The sequence below is a fragment of the Prosopis cineraria genome, unplaced genomic scaffold (genome assembly GCF_029017545.1).
Source record: "Prosopis cineraria cultivar Desert tree isolate PC_DT_omini unplaced genomic scaffold, ASM2901754v1 PC6, whole genome shotgun sequence".
Lineage (NCBI taxonomy): Eukaryota > Viridiplantae > Streptophyta > Magnoliopsida > Fabales > Fabaceae > Prosopis > Prosopis cineraria.
Window position 1 is genome coordinate 7,707,762 of NW_026555337.1, and position 24,956 is coordinate 7,732,717.

At 32.1% G+C, this 24,956-nt stretch overlaps 3 protein-coding genes across 17 annotated transcripts; all 3 read right to left on the reverse strand.

The window, feature by feature from the left end:
* Nucleotides 1-1,108: 1,108 nt before the first annotated feature.
* LOC129314520 (G-type lectin S-receptor-like serine/threonine-protein kinase At4g27290) lies at nucleotides 1,109-5,743 on the reverse strand. 8 transcript variants are annotated; one of them, XM_054957972.1, is made up of 10 exons: nucleotides 5,626-5,743; nucleotides 5,150-5,276; nucleotides 4,537-4,629; nucleotides 3,215-4,440; nucleotides 2,997-3,119; nucleotides 2,474-2,661; nucleotides 2,158-2,368; nucleotides 1,824-2,058; nucleotides 1,591-1,741; nucleotides 1,109-1,513 (listed from the first exon to the last, which is right to left on the reverse strand). In XM_054957972.1, exons 3-10 carry the CDS (start codon nucleotides 4,602-4,604, stop codon nucleotides 1,208-1,210), a joined length of 2,508 nt encoding a protein of 835 aa, XP_054813947.1. In that variant the 5' UTR covers nucleotides 4,605-4,629; nucleotides 5,150-5,276; nucleotides 5,626-5,743; the 3' UTR covers nucleotides 1,109-1,207. The 8 variants fall into 8 exon arrangements, 7 of the variants coding, with proteins under 7 accessions (XP_054813947.1, XP_054813948.1, XP_054813945.1 ...); XM_054957973.1 differs by having other exon boundaries at nucleotides 2,474-2,658; nucleotides 5,479-5,710; XM_054957970.1 differs by having other exon boundaries at nucleotides 5,479-5,710.
* A 4,482-nt stretch (nucleotides 5,744-10,225) lies between these two features.
* Nucleotides 10,226-15,261, reverse strand: LOC129314524 (G-type lectin S-receptor-like serine/threonine-protein kinase At4g27290). 4 transcript variants are annotated; one of them, XM_054957986.1, is made up of 10 exons: nucleotides 15,126-15,261; nucleotides 14,532-14,767; nucleotides 13,811-13,890; nucleotides 12,399-13,532; nucleotides 12,180-12,302; nucleotides 11,640-11,824; nucleotides 11,325-11,535; nucleotides 10,992-11,226; nucleotides 10,758-10,908; nucleotides 10,226-10,680 (listed from the first exon to the last, which is right to left on the reverse strand). In XM_054957986.1, the coding sequence occupies exons 4-10, from the start codon at nucleotides 13,411-13,413 to the stop codon at nucleotides 10,378-10,380; spliced, it is 2,223 nt and encodes a 740-aa protein (XP_054813961.1). In that variant the 5' UTR covers nucleotides 13,414-13,532; nucleotides 13,811-13,890; nucleotides 14,532-14,767; nucleotides 15,126-15,261; the 3' UTR covers nucleotides 10,226-10,377. The 4 variants fall into 4 exon arrangements, with proteins under 4 accessions (XP_054813961.1, XP_054813960.1, XP_054813959.1 ...); XM_054957985.1 differs by having other exon boundaries at nucleotides 13,811-14,767; XM_054957984.1 differs by lacking the exons at nucleotides 13,811-13,890; nucleotides 14,532-14,767; nucleotides 15,126-15,261 and having other exon boundaries at nucleotides 10,992-11,061; nucleotides 12,399-13,705.
* A 2,418-nt stretch (nucleotides 15,262-17,679) lies between these two features.
* LOC129314523 (G-type lectin S-receptor-like serine/threonine-protein kinase At4g27290) lies at nucleotides 17,680-22,489 on the reverse strand. Of its 5 annotated transcripts, none has more exons than XM_054957978.1 (8): nucleotides 22,057-22,489; nucleotides 19,858-21,267; nucleotides 19,647-19,769; nucleotides 19,125-19,255; nucleotides 18,815-19,025; nucleotides 18,485-18,725; nucleotides 18,308-18,395; nucleotides 17,680-18,169 (listed from the first exon to the last, which is right to left on the reverse strand). In XM_054957978.1, exons 2-8 carry the CDS (start codon nucleotides 21,191-21,193, stop codon nucleotides 17,864-17,866), a joined length of 2,436 nt encoding a protein of 811 aa, XP_054813953.1. In that variant the 5' UTR covers nucleotides 21,194-21,267; nucleotides 22,057-22,489; the 3' UTR covers nucleotides 17,680-17,863. The 5 variants fall into 5 exon arrangements, with proteins under 5 accessions (XP_054813953.1, XP_054813954.1, XP_054813955.1 ...); XM_054957979.1 differs by having other exon boundaries at nucleotides 18,245-18,395; nucleotides 19,125-19,271; nucleotides 19,732-19,769; nucleotides 22,057-22,488; XM_054957980.1 differs by having other exon boundaries at nucleotides 18,245-18,395; nucleotides 19,858-21,058; nucleotides 22,057-22,487.
* Nucleotides 22,490-24,956: the final 2,467 nt, after the last annotated feature.

Here is a 24,956-nt window from a genome sequence, read left to right on the forward strand (position 1 = left end):
AAGGAGGATACCTAGAAACAAACAGATTGGCTAGGTGCTCTTACAATCAAAAATATTGTAACCTTTTTCTTCACGGCTGAGAACTTTTAACGCATGAGATAGTAACAGATTCAGAATTAAAAACTGAAAGTCTCAAACTTCAGGTTTATTTGTAATTCCATCCATCACATTATACAAGACATTTTAAGAGGTGATTTAGTGTTCTAAAATATAAGATTCTTTTTAAAAAAATTATTAATAATGATTATTTCAATATTATGCCTCATCACTTCACTCTTTAATAATGTTTCCCTTTTTCTTATTAATAAAAAATATTTTTAGAAGTTTATAGAAACATTAAATTTATAAAGTATATTTAATAAAATTTATTGATATGTATAATTTTGTAAAAAAAAAAACCTTACAAATTAAAACTGAAAGAGTATTTGGCAACAAAGTAACCCTTGCATGTGTACTGAGGGCTATCATCTTTGTGGATCTTATAAGATTCTCTTTAAAAAGCAATTTTGTTCCATCTACTAGAGCTTGAAGAAATCCCAAAGGAGTAGTGTATTCAAGTCCAATATGTTGTTGTGTTCCTGTGGATATTTCTCTTTCTAGTCATATAATACAGATTAAAAGAAAATCATGTGTGGATTCAGGTAAATCCATTAGATGTAAAATTAAAGATAAATAAATTAAAATTTCATGAGCTTGTTTGATACTACCATATAAATCAAATTTGTGAGCTTCCGTCATTATTTTGGAAGTCAATCCTACTAGTTTTCAAGGTCATTGTAAATAAAAGCTTTAATCCACATTCGCAAGGCTAAGCTATTTTCTATTAGCATATAGATAGCAATTCTTGTTGTTGGCTCTCACAAGGTCACTAACGATAAAAAGACTTTGACATATTGTACATGACTGGGACGGATGTCCATCATCCAGCATTCTTTGATAGAAAGCTGTTGATGACCACCCACAAAGAAAATTACAAGTTGGTGCATTTTTTTATCCCAAATGTATTCTTTGATTAGTCTGATACAAATATTTCAATGAGTTCATTGAGCACAATCAAAGAAGAAACAGTGCTTACTTAAACGGTAAGCAATATGCTGAAATAAGAAAGTTGTTTAGAATCAATATCATCTTCATTTGTTGTAACTAGCTAGTCTTGTCCTTAAGAGTATGCTCATTAGCAATACAGGATTAATAAGCACAATTGTCTTTATCTAGCTTCCAACAACGTGATGGTAATTTCATTACTTGAAGGAGTTGCATGATTCTTATGAGAACATTCTCCCCCAACTTGTATGTTTTCCAAAAGAAAAGCAGGTTCTTTAGGTTGAGGCAAGACTCCCTCACTGCTTAACATTACAACCACGGATGCCATGTCTGGCCTATCATCAGGATGGTGTTGTAAACAAAGAAGACCAATATGGATGCATCGCAACACTTCTGAATCAATACAATGCTTCTCCACATGTTCATCAATCAACTTCAGTGGGATTCCCTCCTTCCACAATCTCCATGCCTACAGCAATTCAAAACATTTTATCACTTACGAGTTGAAGAAAAGATAAAAATGATGATAGGTTCCTCATTACTAACATGTCCAATAAGATTAACACTTTGGTTTGGCAAAAAAAGCCTCCTGTTCTTCATGCCACTCACTATCTCTAACAGCAATACTCCAAAACTGAATACATCAGATTTAACAGAGAATAGTCCACTAATTGCATATTCAGGTGCCATATAACCACTACAATAAGTCACAAATGAGTTAATATCAAATTCAATGATGTACAAGTATACAAAATCAAAATATGATTAACCAAACTCACTATGTACCAACTATTTGTCGTGTATTCTCATCAATTTGATTTCCTCCAAATATTCTTGCCAAGCCGAAATCTGAGATTTTTGGATTGAATTCACTATCCAATAATATATTACTTGCTTTAAGATCTCTATGGACAATTCTTAATCTAGAATCTTGATGGAGGTATAAAAGACCCCGAGCAATTCCTCGTATAATGTGATAGCGCTTGGACCAATTTAGAAATTTACTTTCAGTACCTACAAATTTTTAGTGTAATAATACTTATCATTATCTTAGGTGAAATCAAACGAGAAGGATGAAAGTTTGCTAACTAATAGTTCTTGAGCCATACAAACCAAAAATAAATGAATCTAAGCTCTTGTTGGGCATATATTCATATATGAGCATTTTCTCCTCTCCTTCAATACAACAACCAAGAACTCTAACAAGATTACGGTGCTGAAGTTTGGCACATAATTTGACTTCATTCTTAAATTCGCACACCCCTTGGTGAGAATTTTTTGAAAGTCGTTTCACTGCAATTTCTTGTCCATCAATGAGTGTGCCCTACCATTTTCACATCATATAAATGGTTATCAAAATGTAGCATCATAATTCAGAAGAGCAAATGTTATTTTTTTTTTCTTACCAACAAGTTGATTACAAACTTACCTTATATACAGGCCCAAAACCACCTTGACCAAGCTTCTTGTCAGATGAGAAGTTATTAGTAGCATTAGCTAGTACCGCAAGGTCATAGATATGCAGCTCCACATTTCCATCATAGGCTTCTCCATTGTTTACTGCTAGCAAGTTTTTCAGCTCCATATCTACTTCAGAGTCTTTTTCCTTGTTTACTACTAACAAGGTTTTCTTAGTTCACTCTCATAAACTAAAATGAAAGAACAAAAAATTAAAAAAAAAAGGCTTATTAGTAGCATTTGCTATTTCAACAATGTCATTTATAGGTAGCCAGATATTTCCTTAGGAGCCTTTTGGTTGTTTACTGTTAACACAGATTTCTTGGTACCCTCTGATACACTAAATGAAAGAAATATTAAAACAGAATAGGGAAATCGTTCTGTTCTTTTGGAAACATAATCACATCAACTTCAATCATGAACGTCCTTGTATTCTGATGGGGCAAATGAAAAAAAAAAAAAAAGGGAAAGACAGTAGCACAGGGAATGTTTACCCGAAGAGTTCCTTTTGTGCTTGTAAATGGAAATGAAAGTGAAGAGCACCACGAGAGCCAAAACAGTGGTTACTGTTACAGCTATCACCTCTATCATATGTCCGTTGTCTTTGTCATGTCCAGCTTCACAAGGAATTGAACTAACATTTAATAAACAAAAAGTTGAGGTTGCTAAGGCATTAAAAGATGATTGAAAAAGGATCACTAAAAGGCCACACCTGTTTTTGGAGAAGCAAGACGAATATATATATCTTGGTCATCAAAAGAAATCTGCCTTATATCAAGTAAATCACCAAACCACATAATACAACCACTACCTCCTCCCTTGATATCAGAATGAGCATAAGCAGTACAAGAACAATTTTCCCAACATTTGGCTTTGCATTCCTCAAGTGTCATACTTGTATTAACCCAAGAATATGTAGTATCTGGCAATTTCAGCCCACTAAATTTGACAAAATAATCCCTATCTTTTTCCTGACAACTCCATGATTTATTGCGGACACATCCCTCAGCCCAGTCCATCGCATTCCATTTTTTGGGTGATTTTGGCATGAATCCTCTCAGGCACTGGCATATTGGTGTCTCACCCATGACACAGTTTCCATTTGGGCCGCATCGATTATATCTATCACAGTTATCAATAGGCACATAACTAAAAGTAATCCACCTCTCATCATCTTCAATCCATATCATGTCCAGTAGTGAGTATAATGTCTGGTTCAAGACAAATCTTGTAATCAGTGACTCGTTTTTGACATTATACTCTGCATACACCTCATCTTTATTCCAGACAAACTTTGTTTCATACAGTGGATTGTTTGTCACATGAGAGATGCCACTGTACCGAACACCATTCCAAGGCCCAAACCTTAAATACTCTGCTTGGCCCAGCCAATACACTAATTCAGGGTAATTGTGTAGTGCAATCTCTGATATAAAGTTCCCAGAAGAAGGGTCATCCCAATTCTTCCATGCTGTATAACGTCGATTAAGACCAGTTCTCAGGTCCCAACCCATCTTCATTCCTGGTAAAAGGGTATCAGATGGATAGTCAAAGCTTTGCCACAAATAGTTTTGGGGCTTTTGATCCTTCCCATCTCTTAGGATCAAGTTCCCAGAGCCTAAAAGTTGCACAATTGGACTCAAGGCCTTTGTAGAGGAATTTGCTAACCAAACAACAGTCTCATTATGGCTTAGAAGTACAAGATGTCCCTCTCTGTTTATGCTCAGTGTGCCAAAGTTGTCTTTGATGGGTCTGTCACGGTTGGCAACCCAAGCAACAGTTCTGCTTGGGATATTGTGGTACCAAATTCCAACATAACGGTCTGTGGAACTACCTGGGCTAAAGAAACCCAATTCAAAGATTCCATTTTCTGAAACCAAGGTCTTGCCATCAGGAAGAGACTCAAAGTGGGTAATGGTATCGGTTGCAAAAGAAAATCTAGAGATGAAGAAAAGCAGATTGGGAAGAAAAAGCAAATAAGGAAGAATAGCCATTGATTTAATGAATAAGTCTATACAAGAAAAAGATATATACCCTAGATGCTGATGTGGCAGAAGTTGAAATGACAGCCCACCAGAAGTATGCAAGTTGACTTGGTGCATTTGAAGTGAGACATACTTTATTCTTCTGCTTGACGGTAGAGGACTCTTTACGTATGAGTGGGATAGTGATAACAAATTCAGAATTCAAAACGCAAACTTCAAATTTAAGGTATTTGTCATTCGTCGAAACCCAAATATTTCAAATAAGATAAATGTTACAAGAAACAGACAAGGGTTAATTTCGGGGAAGCTACAAGTCAATTTGCTGCGAGCTACCTACTCTCTCTCCTTTTTTTTTTTTTGCCTTTTTTCTTTTTTGGAAGTCAATCTCCACAAGCTAACTACAAACGCGAGCCACTTCCTATTTGCAAATACATAGCACTTGAATTTTTTTTTTTTCCCAATTCTTTGCTCTAATCCACTAGGGTAAGCTTTTAAGTTTTTCTCGGCCAATAATTGAGCCAATAATCGCATGTAGGAAAATGTCGATTGGAGTGAAAGGGGTTAAACTTTTAAACTTATGCCAGAACCATAAAGACGCCCTAGTATCAAATGGATACTTAAATGTGACAAACTGATAAGCAAATTAAGAAAGACCATTGTACCAAATTTCGCTGCTTCGGTTCGTGGAAATTCTTGGGCTGGAGAAGAAACCTAAGTCCAAGCTTTCATCTCCCTCACCCAAGTGCCGTCCAAGAGGAAATGGATGAGACAATGGAATCAGCCAATCAGCTGCAGAGGAAAAGGGAGGGTAAAATGAAAGTCGTTCAATAATAAAAAGCATAACAGGAAGAATAGACGTTGATTAGGTTTACTTCAAGATCACTACATTTCCTTCCTAAAACCATATATATCCAAATGATGGGGAAAAACATTCATCGAGGAATTGAAAGAGGCGAAATCACGCTTAATAGTTTGAATTTGAAAATCTTACTGTCTCGTGTTTGAAACCTGCGGCTTCAGTTAAAAGTTTTCCAGCAATGAAACGAAACTCCCAGTTAAGAACGATGTGATGATTTTGAAAGACGTGATGATTTGAAAATGGGACCTGGATTTTGCAAGTATAGATGACGAGCAAAACCTGAACAGCGAAGAGCAGAGATAGAGAGTTGGCGTCGGGTGTGGTGGAGGTGACATCAATAGATGAAGAAGTGTGAGGCAGCACGATAGAAGGAGAAATTGGGTCATGGAGAAAAAAGGGGAGGGCAAAAATGTCATAATATATATACATATACATAGATATATATATATACATATATCTGTGTGCGTGTGTGTTTTTAATTTTCCGTATTAAAATATCATACAAAAATAAAAAAGGATAACTTTTTTGAAAACCCAAATAATAATTTATTAATATCTATATCAATATATAATATAAATATTTAAATAAGCTCAATTATTCATCAGTCATGTAAAATAATTATGGCCGTTATTGTTGTCACTATATCCCTGGTCTTATCTATAAATTATTTTTAATTTATTTTATCATAATTAAAATTTTTTTTAACCTTATTAACTCTATCTAAAAATTAAGTAAGTTCTTAAATTTGCTCATATTAAATTATATTATTTAACAATATATTTTTTTTTTCTGACATTTAGTAAAGGATAAAAGAGAAAAATTTATAATGAATTTAATAATAAAACTTATAAATAAGATTAAAAAAATCTTCTTTCTACCTTATAAAGAAGATTGAATGAGTATTTTAATTAATGAATTATTAACGGAGGGTGATTTTTTTTCCTCTAAAAAATAACTTAAGGAAAAAATATTTTATTTATTAGTACAGGATATCCAATAATCCTTGAAGGAAAGTATACTGATAAAAATGTACTTTAATCCTATATTAAGTTGACCAATTGTCTCATACTCCTTATAATTTTATTTATAAACTGCTTCTAATATTTTTATTAAAATCAAGGAAAACATTAAACATTGTTAATTATGTTTAAAAATTCAACAAGTTTTTAATTTTATTCTTATTAAAAATACCTACTTTAAAAGAAAATATTATAATATTTAATAAACTTTCATATATTTAATAGGGATAAAATAGTAAATATGAATATACTAATAATTGAATTGCTTTATAAATAAGATTAAAATAAAGATTTTCTCTTTTTCTTCTAAATAGAATTTTAGGAGTAAAAGAACTAATCATTTTTTTATCACCTACCTTATCTTTTAATTTGAATCCACTTATTGGCCTCCAGGCATGTTCTTAGTGGTTAGCTTTTATTTATTTATTTGATTTGATATTGTATATACACAATCATAATGGCCATGAAGTATCAACGTTAGTCATCATGTCATTAACAACGTTGAGAGACTGCAATGTTCAGAATTCAAATCCTACGTTAGTGAAGGCAACAGTAAGTCTATAACCTAAAATACACGTTGACAAAAAAAAAAAAAAACTTAAATACACCATGACCATACAATTAGTCTCCTGTTTCACATTATAAATCAATTTAAAATAAGATTATGTATAATAACAAAATTTAATAATTATACTTTATTAATTTACTTTTTTAAAGCAATAATATAAACTTTTAAAAATATCATTAATTTAATATAATTTTAAATCTACACATATACCTTATTCGTTAAAAAATATAAGGTGTTTTTAATTATATTTTATTTCTAATAAAATAATTACTTGTCTTTAAATTAACATCATTTTTTTAAATTTATCCTTATTTAATATAGTATTTTATTTTAAAATAAATATAAATTAATTTTTTAATTAAGAGTACTTTTAAAAGAAGCATAATGATTACCTTACACCTCAAAACACCAAAAATATATTACATTTTTTAATACTTAACTTTTTAAAAATGCTTTAGATTTTAAACAGAGAGAATAATTATTAATTATTACACTATAATTATTTTAATTACTTTTCATCTTGAAAGGTAATATTAAAAATATTATTAATAAATTTTTTTATCAAGGTATATTATATTTTAAAATAATAAAATAATAGTATCATTTTCTACCTTTATTAATTCTTTTTTAATATGGTTGACAAATATTCTCTCCATCTAAAAATATAAATCATTTTAAACCGAATCTTATTTTTTAATAAAATAGTTACTTACTTTCAAACTAACTTTATATTTTTATATTTACCCCTATTAAACATCCTATAATAAATATAAAGTCATTATCAATAAAAGTACTTTTAAAAAAAATAATGATTATATTTTAAAAGATTAAAAATGTCTTATATTTTTAAGTATATAATTTCTCAAAAAATATAAAATATTTTTTAAATAAGGGGTAAGTGTAATAAAATGGGAAAAAAATAAACAAGCAAATTAATGTTGAAAATTACACAAGCCACCACTTGATTTGACTAAATTCAAAGTTACTGTTTGGCAGAAGATATTAAGAGGTTGAGACTAGGATTGTGATTGTCAGTCGATTCTCTGTACCACTTACACGGGAATAGGATTCCGCAAACCCGCCTCCCAAAAAACAAAAGATGGAATTGAGAGTTGTTGCCGGGGATTGGAAAATTTTTTACCAATATACCCTTAAGCAAAAATCATTTTCTCTTCCGCTCGATTAGCACGATCATCCTCATCGCCTGCAGAAGAAGCCGATGAGCATCGTCGACCAGCAGACTCACCATTGCCATCCGACCTTCTCTGAAAACCTTTGCCATCCGACCTCCTCGTCTTCAATCTCCACTCCCATATTGACGTTTTGCCTGCATCCTCGTCTTCAATCTTCACTCTCATCGTCAATGCTGGGTTCTCGTTTTGCCTGCATCTTCGCCGTTCGCTGGTCTGGAAACACACTCCACAGACCAACATCTGCCAGATCTGAAGACTCACTCGATGGACCAGCAGGCTCACAACATATCTCGATGGTTCTAATGGCATAGGTGGTGCAAGGACAGTGCAAAAATCCTCCAATTTAATGCGGTCCAGCCCAGTCCAAGACAAACATAGTCATGTTTGGTTCAGGTAAAAATTGGTTTTTCAAAGCTAAAAAAATCAAATTCTTTTTTTAAGTTAGATTGGATAAAAGACTGAACATTTGGATTATTTAATTTAGTCTGATCCTATAAATTTATTTAATATGATTATAATTAATTTATTAATTATTATTACAATGAGTTAATTTATAATAATAATTAGTATTTTTTTTTGTTTTATATTTATGAAGTCATGAATATTGAGTAAAATTTTAACATTTATCAACTCCATTTTTCTCTTTTTATTGATGAAATTTATTGTTAACTTAGTGTAATAAATTTTAAACATGTTAAAAGTTATTTAATATTGTTGAAAGTTGTTTAATTTGAATAAGTTGTGTTATAATTGAAATATTTTTTATTGTTGCTGAAAAATGTTATGAATTTATAATTGTTATTGTTATGATAAATTTTTATATGACTATAAATAATTTTATAATGTTAATTGAGTTTGTTATGTTAAAATAAATTACTACCTCTCATAAATTAAAAAGGAAAGCAAAAGTGAAATGCCGAACAAGATCGGAACAATCTCCAAATCTTCCTGTACCAATTTAATCCTATTTAGTTTGAGTTATATTAGGACCAGACTAGATTATGAATTACTTAACTAAATCCTTTTTATAAAAAATATCAAACTTTAAATTAAGCTGAAATTTTATCAAATGAGTCTTTTGTGCAACCCAAATGGCGGGAGTTTGATGAAGGAGGGAAGATGGAGGGAGGAGAGATGAGGCTAAGGGTGGTTGTCGGAGGTCAGACCGTGATCTTTGCAAGTCCCTTCTCTGTGCTTCATTTGTTTTTTCTTTTTAAAAACCTTCGGGAGAAAGGGCATTTTAATTTTTTTTTTCTTGCCAACAAAATCTTTTTGAAATTTTAATGAGATATTTAAAAAAAACTTATTAAAGAAGCGGATGTATAAAACATAAGACCCAATAAGTACGTCACAGTTATCAAATTCGAACTATTCATAAGCTGAATTCACAAAATGACTTTCATTAATTAATAATATTAATATAGATGAAATTAAAAATATAGATATAGAGGTGTGAATTGACTAAGATATCTGTTTTATGAAATCAAGGCATCGCTAGAAAAGATTCAAACTGGGTTATGGCATCATTAGTTGTATTTAGTGAATTGGTCTGTACAAGAAAAGTCAAACACATGTGCACACCCTTGGCGTGATATTCTTTTTCCACACGTGAGAGGACTTTTTAATGTATCAATAAGAAAATGACCACTTATTTGAAATTCTTTTTCTTTTTTTAATTAAAAAATCGTCATAGATCATCAAGCCGTTTTTTTTTTTTTTTTGCTTGTCCTAATGTGTAAAAGAAACCAACTTTATCTTAAACATAAAAAACTGATAAAAATTGTTTAAGACACAGTCATGTAACATGAGTTTAATCATTTCTACCACATATCTTCTTCGTTATACGGTTCAAGCCACGATAATTTAGATAGAAAAATTTTGGAAGAAAAAGAAAAGGGTTCATTTCAAGATGCTATAAATCAAAATTTACGAGCTACCTGTTATATCTTTAGAAGTCAATTCCAACAACTTTTCCAAAAGCTAATGTTACTAAAAGTTTTAGTTCATAGATACACAGTACAAGTTCGTGCAATTTTCATGCCTAATGTATTCTTTGATTTGTCCGGTGCTATTTTTTTAAATGGAAAAAGAACACAATCAAAGGAGAAAATATTTTTATTTACACTACAAGCGCAGTGCCGAATCAAGAGAGTTGATCAGAATCAACATTGTCTAGCATCATTACAAATAGGTAGTCTTTTCCTCAAGAGTTCGCTCATTAATGGTACAAAATCAAGAATTAAAATTGACTTTACCTGGCTGCTAACAAGGTGATAGATATTTCATTACTTGAAGGAGTTGTATGATTGTTAGAGGATTCTCCTTTAATTGAGATGTTTTCCAAAAGGAAACCTGGTTCTTTAGGTTGGGGCAAGACACTCTCACTACTCAACATTATAACCACAGATGTCATGTCTGGCCTATCATTAGCATGGCATTGCAAACAAAGAAGACCAATGTGAATGCACCGTAATACTTTTGATTCAGTGCAAGAGTTCCCCAAATGTTCATCAGCGAATTTTAGTGGGATTCCCTCATTCCACAACCTCCATGCCTACAACAATTCAAAACATTAAATCAGTTACAAATTTAAGTAAATAGAAGAGTAAAGTTAGGTTTCTTGTTACTAACATGTCCAATAAGATTAACGCTTTGGCTTGGCAAGAAAGGGCCCCTATTTTTCATGCCACTCACTATTTCCAACAGTAATACTCCAAAGCTGAATACGTCAGATTTGATAGAGAACAGTCCATGAATTGCATATTCAGGAGCCATATAACCACTATCATAAGTCATTAAGTAGTTAATATCATATTCAATAGTGTGCATATATACAAATTTAAAAATATAATAAAGCATACTTACTATGTACCAACTATTTGCCTTGTATTATCTTCAATTTGATCCCCTCCAAATATTCTTGCCAAGCCAAAATCTGAGATTTTTGGATTTAATTCACTATCCAATAATATATTACTTGCTTTAAGGTCTCTATGGACGATTCTTAATCTAGAATCTTGATGAAGATATACAAGCCCTCGAGCAATTCCACAAATAATGTGAAAGCGCTTGGACCAATTTAGAAATTTACTTTCAGAACCTACAAATTTTTAATGAAATGATACTTGTCATTATCCAAGGAGAAACAAAAGAAAAGGATTAAAGTCTGCTAACTGATATTTCTTTCGCCATACATACCAAAAATAAATGAATCTAAGCTCTTGTTGGGCATGTATTCATATATTAGCATTTTTTCTTCTCCTTGAACGCAACAACCAAGGACCTTAACAAGATTACGATGCTGAAGTTTGGCACACAATTTGACTTCATTCTTAAATTCACACAACCCTTGGTAAGAACTTTGTGAAAGCCGTTTCACCGCAATTTCTTGTCCGTCTGCAAGCATACCCTACCATTTTTACATCATATAAATTATTGTCAATGCGTAACATCATAAGGTAGAAAGTTGACTGTAATTTTTTATTCTTATTAACAAGTTAATTGCATACTTACCCTGTATACTGGCCCAAAGCCACCTTGGCCAAGCTTGTTGTCAGATGAGAAGTTATTAGTAGCGTTAGCTATTACTGCTAGGTCATAGATATGTAGCTCCATATTTCCTTCATAGCCTTCTTCATTGTTTACTGCCAACAAGGTTTTTAGCTCCATATTTCCTTCAGAACCTTCCTTCTTGTTTGCTGCTAACGAGGTTTTCTTAGTTCAAAACTAAATGAAATAAATAGATACCAAAAGAACTATCAGGAGCATTAGCTATTTTAGCAATGTCATTCATGGGTAGTTCCATATTTCCTCAGAAGTCTTTTTCGTTGTTCACTGTTAACCAGATTTTTCTTAGTACACTCTGATACACTAAACGAAAGAAATATAAAAGAACGAAAAATGGAAAGGAAATCATTCTGTTCTTTTGGAAACATAATGGCACGAAGCTCAATCATGTTCAATTCAAAACTTACCCTCCAGACAACCCCTAGAAGTTGTAAGAAGATGGGAAAAAGAGGGGAAAGTAAAGGGAGCTGCATTGGGAATGTTTACCTATAGAGTTTCTTCTGCACTTGTAAATGCAAAACAGAGCCAAAAGCATCACAACAGCCAATACAGTGGTTGCTGTTACAACAATCACTTTTGTCTTATTTCCATTAGCTTCATCATGTTTCGCTTCACAAGGAAATGAACTAACAGTTAATAGACAAAAAGTTGAGGTTGCTAAAGCAATTGAAAGATGATTGAAAAATGATCACTAAAAGGCCGCACCTGTTTCTGGAGAAGCTAGACGAATATATAAATCTTGATCATCAAAGGGAATCTGCCTTATATCAATTAAATCACCGAACCACATAGCACAACCACTACCTCCTTCCTTGATATTTGAATTAGCATAAGCATTACAAGAACAATTTTCCCAGCATTTGGCTTTGCATTCCTCAAGTGTCATACTCTTATTCACCCAAGTATATGTAGTATCTGGCAATTTCAGCCTACCAAATTTGACAAAATAATCCCTATTTTTTTCCTTGCAACTCCATGATCTATTGCGGACACATCCTTCAGCCCAATTCATTGCCTTCCAATTTTCTGGTGATTTTGGCAAGAATCCGGTTAAGCACTGGCATATTGGTGTGTCCCCCAAGACACAGTTTCCATTTGGGCCGCAACGATTATATCTATCACAATTATCAATTGGTGCAAAACTAAATGTAATCCACCTTTGATCATCTTCACTCCATATTGTATCCAGTAGTGAGTATAATGTTTGGTTGTAGACAAATCTAGTAATCAGTGACTCATTTATGACATTATGCACTGAATAAATCTCATCTTTATTCCATACAAACCTTGCTTCATAAAGTGGATTGCTCGTCGCATAAGAGATGCCACTGAACCGAACACCATTCCAGGGGCCACTCCTTACATACTCTGTTGGGCCTTGCCAGTTTACTAAATCAGGATAACAGTGTAGTACAAGCTCTGCTGTAAAGTCTCCAAAAGAAGGGTCATCCCAATTCTTCCATGCTGTATAACGTCGATTAAGCCCAGTTCTCAGGTCCCATCCAAACTTCATTCCTGGCAAAATCGTATCAGAAGGATAGTCGAAGCTTTGCCACAAGTAGTTTTGGGGCTTTTGATCTTCCCCATCTCTTAGCACCAAGTTTCCAGAGCTCAAAAGCTGCACAATCGGACTCAAGGCCCTTGTGGTGGAATTTGCCAGCCAAACAATAGTCTTATTATGGCTGAGAAGTAGATGTCCCTCTCTGTTTATGCTCAACATGCCAAAGTTGTTTTTGATGGGTCTATCACGGTTAGCAACCCAAACAACAGTTCTCTCCGGGATCTTGTGGTACCAGATTCCAACATAGCGGTCTGTGGAACTCCCTGGGCTGAAGAAACCTAATTCAAATATTCCGTTTTTAGAAACCAAGGTCTTGCCATCAGAAAAAGACTCAAAGCGAGTAATGGTATCAGTTGCAAAAGAAAATCCGGAGAAGAAGAAAAGCAGATATGGAAGAACAGGCACATAAGGAAGAATAGCCATTAATTTAATGAATTGGTCTACACAAGACCTTACACATTAGGTAGAATAGTAATTGATTTAATGAATTGTTCTAAAGGAAAAAAAATGAATATAACAGATGCTGATATGGCAAAAAGTTGAAACGCAAGCCCACCAAAAGTATGCACGTTGACTTGGTGCTCTCGAAGGCAGAAATATCGTACTCTTTTGCTTCACGGTGGATGATTTTTTAACCTTAGAATAAGACAATGACTTTATAATGCATGAATAAGATAGTGACATGTTACCAAAAAAACAATAATAATAAGATAGTGACAATATATGTGAAATTCAAAACTGATACTTCAAATTCAATGTTATTGTTTTCTGTCAATAAACTAATGGATCCTTGTATGTGTACAGAGATCCATGAAATCCTTGTAGTAAGGTCAAGGTAAGGAAGGTTCAACTACCACACATCTTGTTTTTTAGTTGAAACCCAAGCATTAGGAAAAAGGTTGCAAGAAACAAAAAGGTGTTCATTTCGGAAAGGCCACCAGTCAAAATTTGCGAGCTCCCTACGTTTTTTTTTTTCTTTTGAAGTCAATTCCAATTACTTTCCCAAGGCTAATTTTAATATATCTAATCTAATTGTATGTAGATGGCACTTGATTTTTTTTCCAAGCCAAAATTCTAAGTTTTAGTCCACAAACGCAGTCTATTTCCTAACTTCATGTAGATATCCCTTGATTTTATTTTATTTTTTAAATCCATTGCCCTAATCCACCAGACCAAGCCTTTCTCGGCAACAATGGAAGCAAAAAATCACAGGTAGGCTAGGCTACTATCATTGAAATGAAAGGGCTTTAAACTCTAAAACTTAGGCCGCAACCAACCAGAACGACACACGTTTATCAAATAGATACTTCAATGAGACAAACGGAAACAAATTAAGAAAGCTGCTTCAGTTCGTGGAAATTCCTGGGTGAAGGAAAAACAAAGTTGCAAGCTTCCATCTTCTGAACCCAAAAGTTCCCTCCAAGAGCAAGTGGAAAAGACTGGGCAATGCAGCAATGGAGTCTGCCTCATACGGTAATTCAGGACCATTAAATTTCCAAAAACCATTCATTTCCTGATGAAGGAATAAATTTATTGATTGAGGATTTTAAATTTGAAAATACGATTCTTTAGGCTAAGGGTCTGTTTGGTTCGAGGGGAGGGAAGGGGAGGGGAGGGGAGGTGAGGGGAGGAGGGAAGGGAAGGGGAGGGGGAGGAGGGGGAAGGGAGGGGAGGGGAGCTCCCCCCCAATTTGGAGGGGAGGCTTTGGAGGGGAGGGGAGGGAAAATTTTAAAAATTTCCCCTCCCCTCCTCCTAACCAAATGAGGGGAGGGGAGGGGAGGGGCTCCCCTCCTCCTAACCAAATGAGGGGAGGGGAGGGGAGCCCCTCCCCTCCCCTCCCTCCGAACCAAACGGAGCCTAAGGTTTCAAACCTGCGGCTCCAGATCAATGCTTTCCCCATTGCAAGAGCAATAAAATGAAACTCCCAGTCAAGAATGGAGTGATGATTTGAGAAGACGGGAAGACCGAGCTCCAGCCCGTGCAATAGATCAGCCTTTCTCAAGAAAGAAAATTATTTGGCCCGGTTGCAATATAATCATAATGTGTGTGTGTGTTTTACCACACAAATATATTTTTAACATTTATTATTTTTTAAAGCGTGCATGTTTTATTCATGGCCTTCATCAATCAAAAAAGGCTTTATCATTTTTCCCTCAAATAAACTAAATCATATAAATAATTAATTATAGTAACAAAACATAATCAAACACAATTATTTCTCAATCATGGAATGCTCGGTTCAATTAGTAAGAGAATTGTATCATTTTAATATGGTATTTTGAATTCTAGTTCTAAAAATGAAAAGCATTGATGATAGAATTTCTACTTGAAAGAGTCTCATCTCTCATTAATCTAGTTTATTCCAACTCCCAGTAAGTTCCCTTAGCTCGATGTGGAGAGAGCCTAGAATGCACTATGCCAAAAAAATAGAAAGAAAGAAAATACAATTATTTTTTTCATCCAATATTTTTAAAATTGCTAGCAACCATTCAAGTCGAAGTTCTAGCCAATACTCTCTTTAATACTATTTATAAATTATTTTTAATATATTTTATCAGAAATAAAAAAATTTTAAATCCTATTAAATCTGTTTGAAAATTCAATAAATTTTCATATCTACGGACAAAAAAAATGTTATTAGTACCTTTTTTTAATGTTTAATAAGGACAAAAAAAAGTTAAGATGAATATAAAAAATTATGAAGTATTTTATAAATAAGATTAAAATTAATCTTCTATCACTATCTTATATATATAGACTATAGAGGATCAAAAGAGTAGTTAGTATGTTAAAATGATACTTTTTTCGTCTCAAATTATAAGACACTTTTAAATAAAATTTTATATATTAATAAATATTGTTAAATATACTTAACAACTTTATTTTTTTAAAATAAAAATATAAAATTTTAAAAATATTCATTATTTAATATATTAAAAAAAAGAAATAAAAATTAATTATAAAAAAATTAATATTAAAATTAATGTATTTAATAAAACTTTAACCTATTTAAAATATTTTATATTTTAAAATAATTTTTTTTTTAAGTGTTCTCTAATTTGAGACAACGAGACAAACAAGATTACTTGAACTTGGATTCCATGCCTATTCCAGCTAGATGCATCCAGTGCCTAGCTCCACGTGTCCTTATCTAATGCTATCAATATAGTCAATGGTTTTAAAGAATTTATGCAACCACATTCAGTGTTCACCCAATTTTTCTCTTTACATTTTTTTTTTTGTCTAAAACGTGATAACACGTAAGCCCATAAAGTCACAAGCTTCAAAACGTGAATTTATATGTTTTTTATTTAAAGGTAAATAGTTCAGAAGCATTAAAAAGAAAATAATAAAATGAGCTAAAAATTAGAAGAAGAAACAAAAAGAAGGTAGATGCGCATCCGTTTCCATTGATTTATATTCCTTACTCCATATACATCATCTAATTACATCTTCATGTTTTGCAAATGACGAATCAAACACCATCTCCAATCCTCATATTGCGAATCTTCCAACCCATTCATCGTATTACAAGTTTACAACAACAAAAAAAGAGTTTTTAATTCTAAAAAATTGATATTTCAAGTGTGGGAGCTAGTTCAGCTCATGTTCTACTGTAGCACATTGTCTTTCACGGTCGGCGACTGGATAGAAGAAGAACACAGCACAAGAACACTACTAGAAAGAAAACCACACCTAGTGGTGAGGCTAGAGAAGAAGAACATAGCATAGAAAGGTAGATGGAGTGCAGGATAATTGTTTAAGAAAGTTCTGAAAATATGGCGAGAGACATAGAAGACGCACCCATTAATGTTTGATGGCACCAAATAAGGAAGGTAATCTTTTTTTTTTAGCCCAGAATATAAGGAAGGTAATCAAAGGTATATCTTATCAACGTAGGCAACGAAAAACAGGGGAGGATTGAGTGAATACCAACTGCGGTTGAATCAACTCTTTAAAGCTGTTGATTGTCTCGAGACGCATGTGATGAGAACACGTGGAGACAGGTGCTGGATGCATGTAGTTGGGACAGGCATGGGATCCAAATCTAGATATCTACTTTTGTGCCTTAATAACCGAAAGTGTTCTGTTTATCATGTATTCAAGTTCAATTAAAAACTTTTCTTCTTTGTCTTTTTATGATACCGGTGGACTCTCTCCTTTCAACATTGTTTGTTCCCTTTGGGTTTGGGTTATGACTTTCCCTTCCGCATAACTATAAAATCTGATGTTTTGTCTTCTGTAATAATCTTCAAGGAAAATTTTGCAGACCAAGACACAGACTAAAAAAGCACCACTGTTATTTCAATAGTCGAAGAAGATTGATGGTTGCCACATAGGAAAATCCCGCGTCGGCCTCTGTAAAATATGAAGTCATCTATTATGCACTATATTTAATCTCAGATAATATTTGTTTGCCAAATCTGTGGAAGAGAACAACGTATATATAGCAATACAAAGCTGTACTACTTGTTTTTTTAATAATCAACATCATCTTGCTTTGCTATAAATTGCTAATACAGGATTTCGTACCATGGATTCCGACAGAATAAAAACTAAGCAAACCAATTTAAAAAAAAAAGAACAAAAAACCAAGCAAAACAATCCCTCATCTAGGATCTAACTGGGTGATAGAAATTTCGTTTATTGAAACTGTAGTATGATTGCCAAGAAAAGATCCTCTTCTGACTGGAATCGTTTCTAAGAGGAAACCAGGCTCTTTAGGCGGAGGCAAGTCAACTTCGCTGTTTAACATTACAACCACAGATGTCATGTTTGGCCTATCATCAGGATGGTTTTGCATACAAAGAAGACCGACATGGATGCACCGTAGTACTTCTGATTCAATACAAGATTCTTCGAAATGGGAATCAATCAATTCAAGTGGGATTCCCTCCTTCCACAACCTCCAAGCCTACAAAAATTCCATACATCTATCATTTTCTAATTCATTGAAGAGGAAAAAAATGTAGTTAGGTCCATTACTAACATGCCCAATAAGGTTAACACTCTGCTTTGACAACGAGAATGCTCCAATTTTCATCCCACTCACTATTTCAAGTAGTAAAATTCCAAAGCTGAACACATCAGATTTCATGGAGAATAATCCATAGATCGCATATTCAGGTGCCATATAACCACTGAAATAATGAATAAGTTATGAATGTGTTAATACTATATTCAATTATGTGTAGAAATATAAATCATAATGTATTTAAGAGATACTCACTATGTGCCAATAACTCTCCTTGTATTTTCTTGATTTTCATCTTTTCCAAATGTTTTTGCCAAACCAAAATCTGATATTTTTGGATTTAATTCATTGTCTAGTAATATATTACTTGTTTTCAAATCTCTATGAATGATTCGTAATCTAGAATCTTGATGAAGATACATAAGTCCTCGAGCAATTCCACATATAATATGGAAACGCTTGGACCAATCTAAGCCTTTCCTTTGGATAGGAGAACCTATAAAAATTCCAAAATAAAGCACAAAAGTTAGTTGTTATCCAAATTGAATTTAAAAGCAATCAATAATAAATTTCCAAGACACTAACCAAAAATAAATGAATCTAAACTCTTATTAGGCATGTATTCATAAACGAGCATTCTCTCCTCTCCTTGAATACAACAACCAAGAACTTTGACAAGATTCCGATGCTGAAGTTTGGCACACAACATAACTTCATTTCTGAATTCTTTCATTCCTTGGTGAGAATTCTGTGAAAGTCTCTTCACAGCAATTTCTTGACCATCAGCTAATGTACCCTAACCATTAAAAAATGTCATCTACAACATTATAAATCAAAAGAGTGAAAATCTTATGCTTTACAATCTTATTTGTTGGTTTATTGCAAGCTCAGTTACCTTATATACCAGTCCAAAACCACCTTGGCCAAGCTTACTGTCATCTGAGAAATTGTGTGTAGCACTAGCTATTATAGCAAAGTCATAGAGAGGAAGCTCCATATCTGCTTCTGGGACTTCATCAGTATTTTCTACGGGCAAGGTTTTCTTAATTAACTAAGGAAATATTTTATTCATTCAAGCCAACTAAAAGGCATAAATAAGTCATTTCTTTTTTAAACACAAAAGCACACTAATCATATCTTTCTTCCCTAAATATAAATATATTGCAAAGGCAACGTAAGGATTTAATTATAAGGGGCCAAGATAAATTAAAAAAAAAAAAACACACACACACACACACACATTATAGAGCTTTCATAAATCTTGAAGGGCGTAGCCCATGCTGGTCCCCTTCCCTCCCTCCCTCCACCCTTAGTAATGCACGCTGCCTAATTTCGTTTGATTTAAAACTCATCCTTATATACCCTTTAAAAAAGAATAAACAAAGAAAGGCAATTAATCAAACTTGAGAATGCTTACTTTTAGACTTTCTTCTGCTCTTATATATATAGAGGAAGGTTAAAAGCATCCCAAGTGCTAAAACAAAAGCTGTTATCAAAGATACCTTTATCTTGTACGTATTAGCACTACCTTCATGGCTAGCTTCACACAGAGAAATGTACAAATAGTTAGTGAGGTAACTAAACACTAAAAAAATGAATACATATAACACTAAATTGAATATAATTACCTATATGATCTGTAGAAGCAAGGCGAATATATATATCTTGACCAGCATCATTTGACATTTGATTCAAGTCAAGTAGATCACCAAACCACATGGCACAGCCACTACCTCCTTCTCTAATATCTGAATTAGCATAAGCAGTACAAGAACAATTTTCCCAACATTTGACTTTGCATTCCTCAAGTGTCATACTTGAATTGACCCACGTATGTGTAGTATCTGGTAATTTAAGGTTATTATATTTAAGAAAATTGTCTTTTCCTTTCACCTTACAACTCCAAGGTTCACTGCGAACACACCCTCCTGTCCAGTCATAGACGTCCCAATTTTTGGGAGATTTTGGCTCAAATCCTCTCAAGCATTGGCATAACGTTGAGTCAGCAATAGCACAGATTCCATAAGCACCACAAAGATTATATCTTCCACAATTATCTCTTGGAACATCACCAAAAGATTTCCAGCTTTGATCCTCTTCAATCCACATGAGATTTTGCAGAGAGTTTCTTGTTTGGTTCAAGACTCTGATAGAAGTCATTGACTCATTTAAGGGTTTGTACATGTAGTACACCTCATCCTTGTTGGAGACAAACGTTGCATTATAAAGTAAAATCTTCATTGATGAAGGAGTATCAACAAAGTGATCACCATTCCAAGGGCCACTCCTGTAAAATTCTGTTCGACCTTGCCAAGTAACTATTTCTGGGAAATTGTGAAGCATGAGTTCACATGTGAAATCTCCCGGAGAAGGGTCATCCCAGTTCTTCCATGCTATTAGATGCCGGTTTAGACCAGTCCTCTGGTCCCATCCAAGCTTCATTCCTGGCAAAAAAACATTAGAGAGATAATCAAAACTTTGCCACAAGTAGTTTTGTGGATTTTGGTCTTTCTCGTCTCTTAGTACCAAGTTTCCAGAGCCTAAAAGCTGCACGATTGGATTATCCAAGGCCTTTGTGGTTGAGTTTGCCACCCAAACAAGAGTCTCATTGTGGCTGACAAGTTCAAGATGTCCCTCTTTGTTTATTCTCAACATGCCAAGCTTGTCTTTGACTGGTTTCTCACGGTTGGCGACCCAGAGAACAGTTACTGGGATGTTTTTGTACCAAAGTCCAACATAGCGGTTTGTGGAACTACCTGGGCTGAAAAATCCCAGTTCAAATCTTCCATCTCCAGACACCAAGGTGGATTTCCCATCATCAACAAGTGGCTGAGAATGTGTAATAATATCGGTTGCACTGGCCAATGCAGAGAAGAATAAAAGCATATTGAAAAATAGAACTGGCACGCAAGGAATGATTGCCATTAATGCTATCGAAAGAGCTGGCAAAGTACATATATACATATGTATAGAAATGATGTTGGAGCAGCATGATCTAACAAAGTCTGAAGAAGCACGTTGAATGACCGCATTTGATCCTTGAAACATCATAATTAGACATAAATGTCAGACAGTGAACTGGTATGGATGTGAAACACACCTAGAGGGAGTGAATTGGCGTTCTTGTAATTTTATGTTTCGAGTAAAACTAATTCCAAATCTAAATACATATCCTTGAAAATTAATTATCATGTTAAGAGAAATATGACAGAAAATAGAAAGCAAGTTTATAACAGAGAAGAGGTAGTATTTAGACACTTGGAACCAAAATCAATTGTCGTAATACTACAATACAAGAAATTGAAATATTGCAATTAGAAAATAGTAATATATACATTTTTGTTAACAGAAGTAATATAAACACTTTGAAAGCTAAATATGAGAGGGAAATCCAATCCACTCTAAGGTTCCACGCAAGGAATTTAAATATAGAAAAGTTCCATGAAATCTTAAAATTACTTTGAATTCCTGTGCTCTTCATCAAAATTGTCAATCTAATAAATTGAAGTTGTCAATTATTACGAGAAAATTTGTTAATGGGGTTTTTACTAAATAGCAATAGTTAATAACTATCCAGTGTTATTGATAATTCTAATAAAAGACGTGAAACTTCAAAGTAATTTTATCCTCACGTGAGATTCCGAATATCAAGTATATAGAAACCAAGAATAGAAAATAAACAACGGGATGACTAACTACGATATATACACTCAAAAACTACAGGAGGAAAAATTCTCAAACAAAGAACATATACAAGAGGCTCACATGAAGCTCTCAATAGCAAATAACACCATAATCAAAAGTAAAGGGATGAAGAAGAGCATTACAAGCCTTTTATGTTGCGCCCTCCATCTACTCATCTTCTTCTATCCTTGCTTGTAAAATAGATTCCTTCAGTCTCTAGCCGTTGGTGGAGCCCTTAACTTATCTATCTTTGCAATGGCTCTCGTCCCCACCCTTGTTCCACTTTCTCTTCTTTTCGCTGGCACAATCATATATATATATAGAGAGAGAGAGAGAGAGATGAGAGAGAATTTAAAAAATGTGTGCTCTATACTCTATGGATATGATAGTCGGCATTGAGGCAAAGTTATAGTATTATAGAAGCGAGAAAATGTGTGTTCTAGGCACGTGGGAATAATGAGAACCGCCGCTTTCCGATAACCTTCATGTACAGAAATGAAAGTTGAAACTTGAAAGCTCTGTCCGCTATCTCCGTCCACTATCGCCGGCCACCGGCCACGTATGGCATACGATCTAAAGGTAAAGTTGTCTAACTCTGTAGAGTGAAGATATTTTCAAATATTTTACCAAGTTTTCTCAGTTTTTAAAAATAATAGAACTGAGAATAATAAAACCAGGACTGGCAAAAATTAAGGGTTTGTTTGTTTTCTATTTTTAAAAATTATTTTGTTTTTAAAAATAAAAAAATTTTAAAATTTATTTAAATAAGTATTTTTCATTTAATTATTTTTAAAATTATTATCATTTAAAAAAAAGAAAAAATAAAAACAACTTCAAGATGTTTTTATTATTTTTTTATTTTTAAAATACACTACATTTAATTATTAAAAATTATAGTTACATTAATTAATTGTTATTATTAATCACTACTATTAACTACCTATAACTATCCTATTGATTTATTTTTAATTATAAAATTATTTTTTAATTAACATAATCAAATGAATTTTTATTTTATTTTGTTTTAAAAAATAATTTTAAAAATTATATTACAAAAGGGCTTTTGAAAATGAAAAATGAGAATAGAAACTAAACAAGCTTTAAATATTCAAATTTTGAGATTCAACTACCCTGTTTGTGGAATTTTTTTTCTTAATGAGAATGAAAATGCACAAGAAAATCTCTCCAAAGATAATTTGGGGATGGGGATTATACTTTTAATCTCACATAGTCCTCATTCTTTTTAATTTTATATAAATAATTTTATGTGTGTTTGTGTTCATTCCATTTTTTATTGCTTATATATTACACACACACACACACACATATATATATATATCTTTTTTTGGAACCAATTCTATTTAAAATATCGTAAGACACTAAATGTATTTATTTTTATTTGTTGGTAATTTCATCCACATTAATTTGTTCAAGGGTTTAAAAATGGCACTTGAGCTTATAATTTTACCTTCTTTAATTAAATACATAAAAATTTTTTAATTTGATATTATACCATTGGGATAATTACATTTAAAGATTTAGGAAGAAAGTTATTTGGCCAATTTGAGAAAAAGTAAGTTCATGTTCTCATTTTAATAATAATCTATTTTGTATTATTCCTTATTTATGAATAAATGTCTTTCTAAGTTCTTAAATGTGATTCTTCCTATATTATTTAGGTTTTCCATTATTTTTAATTTTATTTTTACTTTAAAATTAATTATCTTATTTTATTAAAATATAAAATATATTTTTTTTGATAAGCAAATGATGTGCAAGACTCAGAACTTTTTCAAATATTTTACCAAGTTTTCTCAGTTTTTAAAAATAATAGAACTGAGAATAATAAAACCAGGACTGGCAAAAATTAAGGGTTTGTTTGTTTTCTATTTTTAAAAATTATTTTGTTTTTAAAAATAAAAAAATTTTAAAATTTATTTAAATAAGTATTTTTCATTTAATTATTTTTAAAATTATTATCATTTAAAAAAAAGAAAAAATAAAAACAACTTCAAGATGTTTTTATTATTTTTTTATTTTTAAAATACACTACATTTAATTATTAAAAATTATAGTTACATTAATTAATTGTTATTATTAATCACTACTATTAACTACCTATAACTATCCTATTGATTTATTTTTAATTATAAAATTATTTTTTAATTAACATAATCAAATGAATTTTTATTTTATTTTGTTTTAAAAAATAATTTTAAAAATTATATTACAAAAGGGCTTTTGAAAATGAAAAATGAGAATAGAAACTAAACAAGCTTTAAATATTCAAATTTTGAGATTCAACTACCCTGTTTGTGGAATTTTTTTTCTTAATGAGAATGAAAATGCACAAGAAAATCTCTCCAAAGATAATTTGGGGATGGGGATTATACTTTTAATCTCACATAGTCCTCATTCTTTTTAATTTTATATAAATAATTTTATGTGTGTTTGTGTTCATTCCATTTTTTATTGCTTATATATTACACACACACACACACACATATATATATATATCTTTTTTTGGAACCAATTCTATTTAAAATATCGTAAGACACTAAATGTATTTATTTTTATTTGTTGGTAATTTCATCCACATTAATTTGTTCAAGGGTTTAAAAATGGCACTTGAGCTTATAATTTTACCTTCTTTAATTAAATACATAAAAATTTTTTAATTTGATATTATACCATTGGGATAATTACATTTAAAGATTTAGGAAGAAAGTTATTTGGCCAATTTGAGAAAAAGTAAGTTCATGTTCTCATTTTAATAATAATCTATTTTGTATTATTCCTTATTTATGAATAAATGTCTTTCTAAGTTCTTAAATGTGATTCTTCCTATATTATTTAGGTTTTCCATTATTTTTAATTTTATTTTTTACTTTAAAATTAATTATCTTATTTTATTAAAATATAAAATATATTTTTTTTGATAAGCAAATGATGTGCAAGACTCAGAACTTTTTTTTAAAAAAATTAGGTTTTAAAATATAAAAATAAATATTAAAATATATTTTAAATATTATTTAAGATATTT